The sequence below is a fragment of the Vespula pensylvanica genome, chromosome 5 (genome assembly GCF_014466175.1).
Source record: "Vespula pensylvanica isolate Volc-1 chromosome 5, ASM1446617v1, whole genome shotgun sequence".
NCBI lineage: Eukaryota > Metazoa > Arthropoda > Insecta > Hymenoptera > Vespidae > Vespula > Vespula pensylvanica.
This window is the reverse complement of record NC_057689.1, coordinates 4,238,658-4,253,124: the sequence shown is the minus strand read 5'-3', so window position 1 is coordinate 4,253,124 and position 14,467 is coordinate 4,238,658. Positions and strand designations below refer to the sequence as shown.

Genomic DNA, 14,467 nt, shown 5'->3' with positions numbered 1-14,467 from the left:
GGAGGAGGAGGAGGAGGAGCGAGCGAGCGAGCGAACGAACGGCGCATAGTTATATGTACTTACACGTACAAACGTACATATTTACGTATACGGAATCATATCTTTGTGTTCGTCTGTGTGGGAGAGTTGGAATAAGAGGGTAAGCGGAGGAACGAAGGGAAGAAAAGAGAGAACTCGAGGACTACCGGAGGAAATAAACAATGGGCTGGTAACCCACGTTCGGTGGTACACGCTGCTGGAAAATTACCTACGATGCCGTATAATGGTGGAAGGGAGGAGAGGAACGAGAGAGAGAGAGAGAGAGAGAGAGAGAGAGAGAGAGAGAGAGAGAGACGGAAGAAGGTGGTCGGCCACCGATAGGGAGTTAATCTTCTCGTTCCTCGTATCGTTCTATCCTTTCTTTTTCTTTCTTGCTTTTTTTCTTTTATTGGAAAGTTATAATCACTGTAACGATTAACGGATAGTTTTTCTTTTCTTTTTCTTTTTTTCTTTAAATATATACTTAATACCTGCTTATAGAGAAATTGAGAGAGAAAGAGAGAGAGAGAGAGAGAGAGAGAGAGAGAGAGAGAGAGAGAATCGAGCAAATGAAACGAGTCAGTTTGTTGTAGAAACAGCGAATTGGTCGGTACGCCGAAAAATTTGACGGATTCACGGCTCGGTGAAAATCATTTGTTGGACTCACTGAACGGACCGTGTTCGTTTGGTACAGAGAAAGAGAAAAGAGAGAAGAGAGAGGTGTATGTTTAACCTTTCTCCTACCGAATAAAAACTGTATTTCTGGCGTTATAACGACAATTGAATTATCGCGCTTTCCATTCGAACGGATCGTGTACTCGCTTCGATGAAACGTACGAGCATGAATAAGAGAAAAAAAAATAAGAGAGGGCGAGTTGGGGTGGGAGGGGTGGTAGGCGGAGTAAAAATTTTGAATTTTTTTTTTCCTCGAGAATTGTATCGTTTAAAAGCAGGTAGAGAAAAGGGAGTAAAAAAAATGGGGCTCGATATATTTGTATTTTTTTTTTTTTATTCTCTTATCTTTCATTTACCTTTTCTTTTTTGTTTTCTTTCTTTCTTTCTTCTTTTTTTTTTTTTTTTTTAATTCTTTTCTCTTTCTCTTCTTTCGTATCTTCCCGACATTCAGACACCAAAAGATTTATTTTCCAACTCCTTTCTGTCTGTCTTTCTCTTTCTCTCTCTTTTTCTTTCTCTTTCTCCTTCTTCTTCCTATCTTTTTCTTTTTACAATTAGAAAATGAAGCGAACGCGCGAGCACGATATTCTTTTCACCAGTGAAGCAGCTTCCAAGCTTTCCTTTTTACTCTTTTCTTTTTCCACCCACCTACCGATAGTTTCCCAGACCGGGAATTCTACTCCTTTACTTTCTTTCCCCTTTCCTTTCTTTTTTTTCCCTTCTCTTTACTCTACGTCTGTCTCTTTCTCTTTTTCTTTCTTTCTCCAACTTTTTTTTTTCTCTTTCTCTCTGGCCGTTATTAAGCTTCGTAATCCGGCGATATCTCAGTTCTTTAATGCTTCGTGCGAAATCGTTGCCATCGGAGGTAGAGTGCATCGACTTTTCTCTCTTTCTCTCTCTCTCTCTTTCCTCTCTTTCTCTCTATTTCTCTCTTTTACTTTTTTTTTTCTTTTCCTCCCTCTCTATTTATTCGTCTTCTTTTGCGGCACCGTGCGAATTCGCTCGCTCTATTTGGCTCGCATTCGACCCAAATCTCGTTGGACGTCGCGTCGCGATGTATACGACCATTTCGAAGAGGCCCTTTACCTTCTCGCAGCAAAGAGTAAGAGCAAAAGAGAAGGATTAACAGCAAAGAGAAAGAGGTAGAAAGGGGCAGAAAGAGAGAGACAGAGAGAGAGAGAGAGAGAGAAGACGAATTAATCGCACCCTTGGCACGAGTCCATGATTCGAATTTAGCCGCGGCATCCGTTTAACCTCGGTAATGCCTATCATGAATTTCGGTAATTTCCCTTCTTCATTCCTCTACCCCTCCCTTTCGACTTTCGATTTCTTTGGGACTTCTACCTTCACTGGCATACCTCGGTTTGTTATACCTATATTTCCATAGAAGAATTTATCGACTTTCTGGTACCAACGAAACTTTCAACCATTATCCGATACTTCCCCCATTAGTTCGGCATTAGACATTAATTCCTAATAGAAAAGAGAAAATTTTCCATTTTCTATTGAATATTCCATATTATATACGACTGTTCTATAGAATTATTCTATCGAAAAGTCACTATATATTTTAAACGACGTTCCTAATAACTAAAACGTTGGAAGGTTTTTGTTAAAAAAAAAAAAAAAAAAAAAGAAAGAAAAAGAAAAATTAAACTTGATTAGTCTTAAATCGTATTTATCGTGTTCATAAAGTTTGTCGTGAATTTTTGTTAGAGGGGTTAGGTAGAGAGAGAGGTAGTTGATTCGGGGTAGTAAGGTGCAGGGGAACAGCAGGACAGCAGGAGTTGGGGTTAAGAGGTAAAGGGTAAAGGGTACGGGGGTTTACGATCAATAAACGAGGAACATAGCGAAAGTCAAGCGAAGTGGTTTTGATCGTTAAACGTAATAGTGAAGATATCCGTTTATCGCTTCATTGCACGCGCACGCTAATTCTTGTTACTTAACGCATCGCGACAGGGGCCGGGCTTCCTTCTCCTCTAATCACGATGCGATTAGGTAAGTGGTATTTCAATGTCGATCGCCAATTTATTCGTTCGCTCGAGCGTCAAATCTTCTCCACGTGATAATCCTCTTCTCTCGTCCCTACAAACAAAAATGTATGTATACCCTATGTTCTTTCTCTCTCTCTCTCTCTCTTTCTCTCTTTTTTCTTTTTTCCTTTTTCTTTTTTTTATTTTTATCGCCTCGAAGAAAATCAGGAGGAATGGAATATCCGTGATTGATACATTCGTGAATTTCTAAAGAAAAAGAAAAAGAAAAAAAGAAAAGAAAAAAAAATCGCGTTGGATCGGACTGTTTTTCTCGAAATAAAAATTTTCCCGTCTGTCGTCTTTCGCTTTGCCTTTAATCACAAACGTCTGGGGTTACGCAAGAATACGCAGGAAAGAGAGGAAAAGAAAAGAAGAGAGAAAGAGACAAAGAGAAAGAGAAAGAGAAAGACAGACAACGTAAACGAGGAAAGAGAAAGAAAACCGAGAGGAGACATTCAGGGTGAAAGAGAATAAAGTAGAGGATGGAAATAGAAAGAGAGCGAGGGTATATAGATAGGGGGAGGTAGGGTGGAGAAAAGGACGAGAAGAAGGACGTCGCCGGTGGACCGAGAAAAGGAAAATGGTAGATCGGGAGAGGACGGAAATTGGAGAGGGAGTTACGAGTAGAGACGATGCTTTTGCTTCTACGTTACCGTGCTTGCTGTGCTGCTTCTCTCGACGTAGAAAAGAATGAAAAATAAACGGCGATGAGAGTGGAGAGAAAGCGATGGATGGACCCCGAGTATTTTCTGTCTCGACGCCACGATGATTAGTAACCCCCGACACTTCGTGCCAAGCTAGATTGTCATCCCTTTCTTCGTCCCTTCTTCCACTAGCTCGCTCTACCTCTCAACCCTTCTCTTATCTTTATTTTTTTTCTAACTTACAAAAGACCTACTCGCACACAGTTAACAAACTTTCTATTTAATCGAGCTCGCTCCTCTTATCCATTTTGCAATATTATTATTATTATTATTATCATCATCATCATCGTTATTTTCTTCGACGTATCGTGTTTTGCAAATTTCCTTCGTATTCGTTCGAACGTCGATTTGGTTGTAAAGGAGGATAGTAGGAGATAAGGAAGAAGGATTTAATATTACTTTTTTTTTTTTTTTTTTTTTTTTTTTTTTTTTTTTTTTTTTTTTTTTTTTTTTTTAATATCTTTCCTTCTGACGTAGACCGCGAATATATATTCTTTATTATCGTTCTGCATGTATAATTTGAGTGATTAAAAAAAAAAAAGAAAAAAGAAAAGAAAAAAAAAAGGAAGAGAATTACTCGTATATTTAAAGCGTGACGACGTAGGTAGGGTAAAAAAGTGTTGTCAAGGAATACATAATTAGCGATTTCACGCGTCGATTTAGGAAAAAGTATACTATTTCAGCGCGTCGTCGCGATGGCAGGATGATTGGTGGGACGGTTTCTATCTACTCGTCTATGATTACTAACCTTGAAGAATACCGCTTATATTTCATTGGGAACGTTTCGAAGTGATCGATCGTCGCCTAGCGAAGGCACGTTTCGAGCTCGTGCTGTGTAAAGTCGAACGATCGTTGATCTTTTTAACGAGTACATAGTTCAAGAAGGTGTGCAAACGCTTCAAAGCTGAACGTACATGAAAGATATAGATATAAAACTGCAACCTCGTTTATCCGATACAGTAGAGGCAACCGCTGACTTCTAAGAGATCATGCTTAATCGTGGATCATTATTATGCAGCCTTTGTAATGCATTAATAATCGTTGTTTTAACGACATCGAGGTTAGCGTAGGAAGGTACGAAGCTTGTGCTGAATGACCGTACGACGAGAAATTTTTATGCTCTGGTAAATAAGTCGACGACGACGACGACGACGACGACGACGATGAAGAAGAGAATGGAACGTGAAGCGAATTAAAAATATAAGTCAGTGTCGGACTCATTCTTGTCCATTTCGTGCAAATGAAATTTTCGAAAGAATTACATGATACTCGTTGAAGATTTATAAAGCATTTTTTTAAAACTATTATTATCAAATTATTATTATTATTATTTTTTATTATTATTATTTTATTAAAGTTGATCATCTTCATCGTTTTTACCCATTTTCATTATTTCTTTTTTATTTGTTTTTTTTTGTTGTCGTCACTTTGTTTTTTCTTTTATATATATGTATGTATGTATATATGTATGTGTGTATGTATGTATGTATGTATGTATGTATGTATGTATGTATGTATGTATGTATATATGTATATATGTATGTATATGTATTTCTCCGAAATATTATCTTATACGATACGACCTTTTCGAAATTCGTGGAATTTCAATATAGAGAATTATTTAAAACTTCGGAGCGAACGTTGTATCATTTCAGTACGAAATAATATGATAATACGAAGCATACATAGACCGAGCCGAGTATTATGATGTAGTAAAGAGACGAATGGCTGGCAGTAACAGGTGGTACGCCTGAGAAGAGACGAGGTCATCTCGCCGAGAGATATCCTTTGAAAGTCGAAGCCGAGTAGCATCTCTTGACTTCGGTGTTACACGTATCTACGCGACACGCTGACGTTACTAACTTTATGTATCTATATAATATACTTTTATATATATGTATGAATGTATGTACGTACGTACGTATGTATGTATGTATGTATCGACGTAAACAAGTAGCGACGTTTTCAACGAGATTCTTTCGAGAATCGATTTAAAATGATGCTGCTAGTACTCTCTCGTGAGTATTTTTCCGGAGGAAAAACAAATCCCCCAAGTCAAGTCAACTTTCCATCGCATTCTCGTTTTCGTTTCTTTTCGAAATCTTTCTCTAAAAAATATATTTTATTCTCCTTACCCCTTAAAAGTACGAAAGCTCGAAAGTATTGAAAAAGGTCGATCGTCAAAGGTGTTACGAGATACTTTTCTTTTCATGAAAGATATCGAAAAACAAAAGGATATTGTTCCCCCGAGGGTAACATAGACGAACGGTTGAACATGCGTTTTCGAAAGATCGACGAGCATATCCGGATAATGTTGTCCAGTCCTTTACTATCGACAGCACAATGTAGGACAACGGTAAACAGCCTGAAGGAGTTTGCCCGGATGTTCGATCGATCTTTCACATTCTCTTCCTTCAATCCTTCTTCAACTTCATTCTGATCTTGATCCTGATCCTCTCCTATCTCTACTTCCGTTAAACGTCTCAGATTTTATTGTTTCTTTTACCAAGTTTGACAGATATAACGGATCCGTATATATTTCTACGTTGAGATAAATTGGCCTGTATACGTGTTTATTTATTTTCTCTTTCCTCCTTTTCCTCTTCCTCCTCCTTCTTTTCCCTCTTCTTCTCCTCCTTCTCCTACCTTTTCGAACGAACTCGTAAATCGTTCGAATCGCGGTAATCGAACCTATCGAGTTTTAATTAAGAACGAATCCTACGGATTTTCCGATAGAAAAGAAATTTTTCGATGTCAGTAGTAGAAATACGATAAGGGTTGCTTAGTTGGTACAAACGTCGCAGTCGTTGGTCGGTTAATGCGAATTTTACGTGAGACGACGCCGACGCCGACGACGACGACGACGACGACGACGACGATGACGATGGGTAGGCAAAACGTGGAAAAGCGATGCCAGGCACGTACCATTTTAAAATGGGAAAGAGGTGAGTAGGGCCGTTGCACGACGACAGCATTTCGCCCTTTACGTGCGCTGCTTTCCTTTTCTCTCTCTTTTTTTCCTTTTTTCTTTCTCTTTTCGTTCCTTTTTTTTTCTTCCATAGTTCGTCCGTTCTCTCTCTCTCTCTCTCTCTCTCTCTCTCTCTCTCGTTCTCTTTCTCTTTTTCTTTCTCTCTCTGTCGAACATTTCCCTTTTTTCACCTTTTCTCACTTTCTGCAAGCACCCCTTCCCCCTTTCGACCATCTCCCTCAATTCTTTTCCCTTGGCGTCCTGTTTTTGTCTCCTCGGAAAACACGGCGGAAAGTATATTTGATTTTTTAACGACGTAACATGAACGTTTCATCGAGAATGAAAGAGAGAGAGAGAGAGGGGGGGGAAGGAGTGCAAGGTAGAAAAAAAAGAATCCATTCATTCTTTATTACGACTGTCAGGACTACTACAACTTATTACGACTGTCTTACTACTACAACATACTTTTGCTCTCTAAAAAGAATCCTCGTTTTTTCCTTCTTACTTCTTTTTTCCCTTCTTTTTTCTATTCTCTCTCTCTCTCTCTCTCTCTCTTTTTCTCTCTCCGAAAGAAAGATAAATAAGAAGTTGGTCTACTTTTTTTTCTACTTCTTCTTCTTATTCTTTCATTTTTAAAGATCCGAGTAAACGGAAAAGAATATTTGTGACATTGTGTATAGAAAATTCTATATCAATCGATCTCTTATCATTTCTCTCTCTCTCTCTCTCTCTCTCTCTCTCTCTCTCTCTCTCTCTTTCTCTTTCTCTCTTTCTCTATAAATATACGAGAAAGTTAAGAGTCGAGCGCGTTAAAAAGAAATCATATTTCTCTGATGAGTCTGTTATTACCTGTGTCACGGCCGTGTCAGCAACATCTTCGTCGCGCACGACCGGGGGAAGTAAATATTTGAGGGAAACGTTTCTCGCGTGCGTGAACACGCGCGAACGACTGCTTCGAAATGTTTGACGAGTTATGGGGAAAAGAATAAGAGAATATGTGAATTCGTAAGGGAAGACTCGTGAGGAGAGCGTTGGTGTGTATTTAGCGCAGGGGAAAAATTTTCACGTACGGTGATTTCTCTCTTCTCTTAAAAAGAAAAAAAGAAAAAAAAAGAGCAGAGAACGAAGAGGTCGAGGAGAAAAAGGAAAGGGAAGGAGGAAAAGCAAGATGAAGAGCAGGAGGAGGAGACGGAGGAGGAGGAAGTGGAAAAGTGAATTTTTTTTTTATAGGCTCGATAAAAAGAGCATACTAGTCAAGGCAACGTACTCGGTTTTGTTTCTCATCGACGAGTGTGTACGTTCATTCGTTCGTTCATTCGTTCGTTCGTTCGTTCGTTCGTTCGTTCGTTCGCTTGCTCGAAACTTTCCTCTTCTGTATGTATCTATGTATGTATGTACGTATGTATGTATGTATGTAAATGACGACGACGACGACGACGACGATGACGACGACGAGGACGACGACGAGGACGAGGACGAGAAACGAGCGTGACTTGGACGAAGCGTTAATTAACGCTACGTTTCGTGCGCGAAATCAAAGCGAGCCACTCAAAAATCCCGATGGAAGTACGATTCCCGCACGATTAATCAACGCGTGTTACGTGTACGTTTGTACATGTGAAATAAATATGTACTTTGTATATCCTGCGGTAATAGTGGTAGTAATAATATTAATAAGCGTTAGCTTTGCGGTTTTACGATTTCGCTTGAGATTAGAAAGAGAGAGAGAGAGAGAGAGAAAGAGAGAGAAATGAAAGATTCGTAGTTTTCACTCCGGTTTTTTCCTCTTTTTTCTTCTATTTCTTTCTTTTTTTTTTTTTTTTTTTCTTTTCTTTTTTATCCAGACCGACGACGACGTACGCGAATATAATCTTACAGCTTTGTCCTTGATCATTTCTCTCCAGCGTGTTGGAAACTCGCGTGAGAATTCGCGTCTTGTCCTTTTTAACGCCCATATTCTCTGTTCTCTGCGCTAGAATAGAGATTTCAGTTAGACGGCTGCCTGTCAGGAAGGAACAACCTTGTGTAAAGTGCGAAGGGAAGATCCGTCGTAAAGAGACAGAGAAAGAGATAAAGAGAAAGAGATAGAGAGAAGGCGAGAGAAATAGAGATAGAAAGACCTATTTCAATGTTTAAGAATTGCAACTGTTGTTGCTCGAAGGAAGGAAAAAAATATATGTGTTTATCTGAAATATTTTTCATAGATGATGTTATTCTATTTATACATTGAATCTCTTCCTCTCTCTCTCTCTCTCCCTCTCTCTCTCTCTCTCTCTCTCTCTCTCTCTCTTTTTATTTTTTGCCTTATCAAGCAATTTATATCCGATCGTGAAATATTTTTCCGATCGATGAGAAGGAGTTCGACGAATATGCATGAATTAACTGAAGTATTTCTTTTTATCTTCATTGTTAAGATCGTAATGATAATTATTTATAAAGAAGTAGTAGAAGTAGAAGAAGAAATAGAAGAAGAAGAAGAAATAGTAGTAGTAGTAGTAGTAGTAGTAGTAATAGTAGTAGTAGTAGTAGGAAGTTTATCTTCAAATAAATAAATAAATAAATATATATATATATATATATATGTATGTATATATATTTATTACATGCATACACATATGTGTGCATCGAGAAAGGAACTCGAAGATACCGGGAAATACGTGTCGGTGCTCACGTAACCTCAAACGAGACATCACCTGCCGCGTTGAAATCGTTGCGGTTTTTTTCGTGGTCTCATCTCTTCGTACATATGTATGTATGTATGTACGTAATGTTGTCTATGTTATACATACAGCATACGTAGACGATATCCACGAGAGAGTTATGCCGTACTCGCGAGGCCGCCGATCGTCGGTTATATAACGTCGTAACCGATGGCATTCAGGATCGCTTCTGTTTCAGCGTAATACTATATACGATGGTAGAGGAAAAGGGGTGGGAGGAGGACGAGGGTTGAGCACCGCTCTCCTTATTAATCGACTCGCTTAAAGCGTTGCTTTACGCTGTGGAATCTCGTACGGTCGATTGATTTTACTTACATGCGTGCTTACTGCATACGTATACGTACATGCATATGTACGTCATCTTATCGTCGTATCTTGAACTTTGAGTTTACTCCGAGATGTATGATACAAACAAAGAAATAAAAAAGAAGAAGGAAAAACGAAATAGCAAACGTAAGAAATTGAATGGATATCCGCGAGGAATCATATTATTTCGTTTTGTTGCGCCATGCAAGAGTGTAAGAAGCATTTACTCGTATTGTATTATAGTATGTTGTATTATTTTATTTCATAGATAGCGTATATATAACTCTCGAGTAAACTTATCTTCTTCGCAAATAAATAATTTATTTATAACGTTAGGTAATAGATTTACTTCGTTATGTACGATATTGGATTATATCAAAGAGATTAACGTATTACTTATAATTGATATTTAAAAGGACGAGAAAGGCGTGTCCCGATAAATATCGATTATCGTTTATATCACACCTTTTATCGAGCTCACACGCGTTTAACTTTTACGAATACGGATCACGAAATACGAAAGAAGAGTACAAAGACGACGGGCGATAAGTAGCGAGGAGAGGGACGAGGAAAATGAAAGACTGGATAGAACAGTTTAAATTTCTCTCTCTCTCTCTCTCTCTCTCTCTCTCTCTCTTCTCTTCATTCCTTTTCGTCATCGTTCCGTCGATGTTTTATCCTTCGCGAACTAGCAGAGAACTCGTTTTGCGTGGATATCAAAGCGAATCCTCTCGACGTAAAAGAAAGACCGAAGCTTTTACCAAAAATTTGTCGAAGCAGAGAATCTTCAGATTCTCAGAGCAAAGAATCACAGCCGACCGACGACGATAACGACGACGACGACGACGACGACGTTTCTTTTCCTTTCGTTTCCTTTCGTTTCGGTTCACGTCTCGCTTTTACGCCCCCTCCCCTTCGTTCTTTTTTCTTTTTTCCTCTTTTTTTTTTTCCAAGGATAGCCCGAGGTTCTTTGGCGAGGAGGAAGATAGTAAAAGACAGACTGCACGAAATCATTCAACGTTTCGATAATGAAAAGATCGTTGAGAAAAGAGCGAGACATTCGACAAGAAATATCTTCTTTCTATTTCTATTTCTTTTTTCCTCCTTTTTTCGTTCCCAACGAAATACGAAACTTACTTTAAATTAATTACGAGAACGAAAGTGACGATTTAAAAGTCCGACGATCGTAACGACGACGTGTATAATATATGACGTTGAAGATAATTTAAAAAGAGGATCGTATATTTCTTTTTCTTCCGTTTCAAATGTAAACACTTAAAACGATCATCAACTGTGCCTTTTGGGGGATCGGCCATTGCAAAAAATATTTCATCGGGAGGTAGACACACTCTCGGGGTCTCTCTTTGTCGAATTTCTTTCGAAAATAAGGAGCTTAACTCGAACGCCAACGTGCTGGCCTGGTTTTTCCAAGCTTTTGCCGCAGCGAATGATGGAGCGAAGAAAAAGTGAGAGAAGGGGAAACTCATACCCGTACGTCTTTTATGCCGCATAGGGAGTAAGAATGAAAAAGAGAGGGAGAGAGAAAAAGAGAGAGAGAAAAAGAGAACTCTTTATGACTCGATCTTTAAAGGCGCTTATCGGTCAAACAATTACTTGCAAATATCTACGTAAAGGATTCATGGAGCTTTTGCTTGAAACGACGACTGATGTACCACCGTTTCTACCAAGATTCGACAATCTTCTTTGCTCGTCAATTCGAACGAAGTCTTGACTCTTATATTCTACATTTAATCCGATCGATCACAGCTTGATTCGATTGATCGAGGGTAACGAAATGAAAACTCTCGTAGATCTTACCTTCCGATAAAAAAGTTTTGTTACGATTGACGTACTTACGTTGATACGTATGTACATACGTATGTAGATGGATAACCATATACATAGCTAGATATTTCTATCGTTAGATCGGCTTACGTAATAAATATTTAGAATTCCAAGAGAGTAGATAGTCGAAACGAGAGCGACGTTGCTTACCAATCGAGAAAGGAAGGATTTAGCTTCGTCAAAATGATTCTCTCACTGTCTTGTGATCTTAGATCACGTAACAAGAGAAAAGTTTATCTTCGACAAAGATAGAGAGATAGAGACACAGAAAGAGAGAAACAGACAGTGATTCTCCGTGAGTATGTGTTTTATTCAGTTAAAAGAGAACACAGAGAGAACAGCGAGTATCTCGTTCGTCTTCGGATTCCTCTCTGCGAAATTCGTCGCATTGCTTGCCGACGTGTTCTTCAGTGAATCAACACGTCGCGTCGTCTTAACCCTGAAATCATAAATTTCCATTTTCAGTATTCCAACGTAGACAGGAATTAACGTGGCACAGAGAGAGAGTGAGAGTGAGAGTGAGAGTGAGAGAGAGAGAGAGAGAGAAAGAGGAAGGTGAAGATATTACATTTTCTCAAGTAAAATCTTATTTGACTAATTTCTAAACGACGTTTCTCGTAAACTCGAAAGTCGCATGGTTAAAACATGCATCCCTTTGAGAACGTTTCTTTATTGTCACGAACGAAACACAATTTTGTATGTTATATAGTTAGACACGAAAGAAGAAGCGTCCTTTCTGCGAAGAAAATTTTCACCGCTTGCCAACTGCCGGACAGTCCATCCTCGCCACGCCTTTCCTTACCTTATTCCATTTTACTTTTATTCTCTTATAACGTGTATGTATGTATGTATGTATGTATATATGAATGTACGTATGTATGTATGTATCTATGTATCGATGTATGTATGTATGTATGTATGTATGTATGTATGTACGTATGTATGTATATATCCATATATCTATATATCTATATATCTATATATTGTACATACGTACGTATGTACTTTCTTAGGTTTCGTACAAGGAAAACACGAAACGATTAAATCTTCTTTTTTTTTCTTTGTTTTTCATTTTTGAGAGGGGAGATGGACGACGACAACCATATTCTAAATTATAATAAAAAAAATTATCTGAAAAAAATATTATTTTTAAATGTTAAAACAGATAGATACATACATATATATCGAACGTAAAATTTCCTTTCGAGGTGCGAACGTTCTTGAACGTTTATTTTTGAACGTAGGTATTAACAAAAAAAAAAAAAAAAAAAAGAAAAGAGAGAGCAATATATAAAGAAAGAGAAGAAGAAGGAAAAAAAATAAACGACGCAGAAAGCGATGATCGACGATGTCGATGAGCTTCGAAGAACCGCGTTGAGAGTAAAAGAAAAAAAAGCTTGTTTACGTTCCAACTAGTTCGTTTCGTGGGATAACAATAGAGGCAAAGACAAACGTTGATTCATCGTCGATCAAATTGTATTATTTCGCGTCGGCAGTCGATCGAGAAACCTCGGAGAGTTAAGAACGTTGTAACTTACTGTTACAAGAATATCTAAGAAGCTTTCGAAAATCTCTTAAGGAATTTCGCTGTGATATCGTTGTTTGCGATTATCATTCTTTGTAAAAAGTCGTTCAATGGGAGATGAGAGCACATCTGGTAAGGATGACTCACATACATACATATTTACTTTGCACGAGTATCAGGAGAAAGAGAGAAAGAGAGGAAGGGAGAGACCATCGAACTCACTTTTATTTCTTTATTTCTTTTCTTCCCTTTCTTTCTTTCTTTCTTTCTTTCTTTCTTTCTTTCGTTTACCAGTTCGAAACGATTTCAACGCAAGTCAATGTGTGGGCGTGAGATTTATCTGCGAACGATAATCCGACCGATAGAGACAGGATAATCTCTTGTTGCTCGTTCTAATCCTCTTGCCTCTCGCAAAGCGTTCCAGTCGAAACGTTTAAATGAAATATATTAAAGATGATGAATTATATCATATTCGTTAAATACTTTTATATTATTTCCTCCTCGTTTATTTTCCCTCGAATTGTCCCTTCCCTCCTCTTTCGTTTTTCACGATAGCGTAAACGAATCAACAATTAAACCATATCGATCACGGCGTTCTACGATTTGTAAACAACAACGAGGACACCAACATTTATTTATATATGCATATATATATATATATGTGTGTGTGTGTGTGTATATGTAGTTTACTCTAATTTTACAATAATAAATAAATGTATATATTTCGCTCCGAACGATAATTTCGATGCTTTACGAGCGTCCCGAGGAGTCCTTTTATTGTCAAGGCAATGACGTCGACAACGAATACGAGATCATGTGTTGGTCTCTTGGACTTGGTGAAAGAAACGAGGAGATGAAATAGGAAGGAGGGGGTGGGAGGGATGGTAAAGGAGGACGCGAAGGATTCGTAGAGGGAAGATTGAGCGAGGTCGTCAGGCCGGAAGGAAAGTCCCTGACCTGCTCATTTAACCATCTCTCTCTCTTTCATTTTCTATCTACCTCTCTTTCTCTCTCTTTTACTCTCTCACCCTTAGCAACCTCTCTCATCCATCGGACCATCGAATTTATGTCATCTCGAGACTCATCCGCTCTCTCGCAGTTTAATCAGACTTTCATCGAGTACTTAATATTCTCCATCCTTTTTCTTCCTAAACCTTAATGGAAGAAAAGAGCTTCGAATTTTCCTTCCCCTTACGTCCGACAAACAAATCGATCATCCTTCACGTCGAATCTCTTCTACGCATAGTCAAAACATAATAACACGTAATCCATGTTTACGAAACTTATCTTGAATAGTCGACTTTTCCAGGTCAATAGGACGAGATCTCCGATTAATTACTATCGTTGCTTATTGCGCGTTACAAGAGCTCTTCTAAACGTTCCATATTATTTTGTATATATAGATATCCTTTTAAGTAATCTGTATTATAATTAGTTTTATGCGTTTCCGTTAAACGAAATATTTAACTTTCGTATACGATTACCTAAAAAAGAAATATATATATATATATATATATATATATATATTCGTAACAAACTTCTTTATTAATTAATTAGTTTATATTAATCTGACAGAATATAGATTTAGACTAGACTATTCAAAAATGTATGGTCTAAAATAGAACGTAGTTATTGTTGTGCGAAGAAGAAAGACAGAGATGGAGTAGCCATAA

At 38.1% G+C, this 14,467-nt stretch overlaps 1 protein-coding gene across 9 annotated transcripts in view; it reads left to right on the top strand.

The window, feature by feature from the left end:
• LOC122629691 (AF4/FMR2 family member 4) overlaps positions 1-14,467 on the top strand; it is a 153,230-nt gene that overhangs the window by 90,089 nt on the left and 48,674 nt on the right. The window contains exon 1 of one of the 9 annotated variants that reach the window (XM_043813418.1): positions 12,541-12,926. The exons of the other annotated variants lie outside the window; for them this stretch is intronic. Coding sequence (XP_043669353.1) covers positions 12,912-12,926 — 15 coding nt within the window. The 5' untranslated portion in view covers positions 12,541-12,911. Of the gene's footprint in view, positions 1-12,540; positions 12,927-14,467 lie in introns of those variants that run through there. 9 annotated transcript variants of the gene reach the window in all.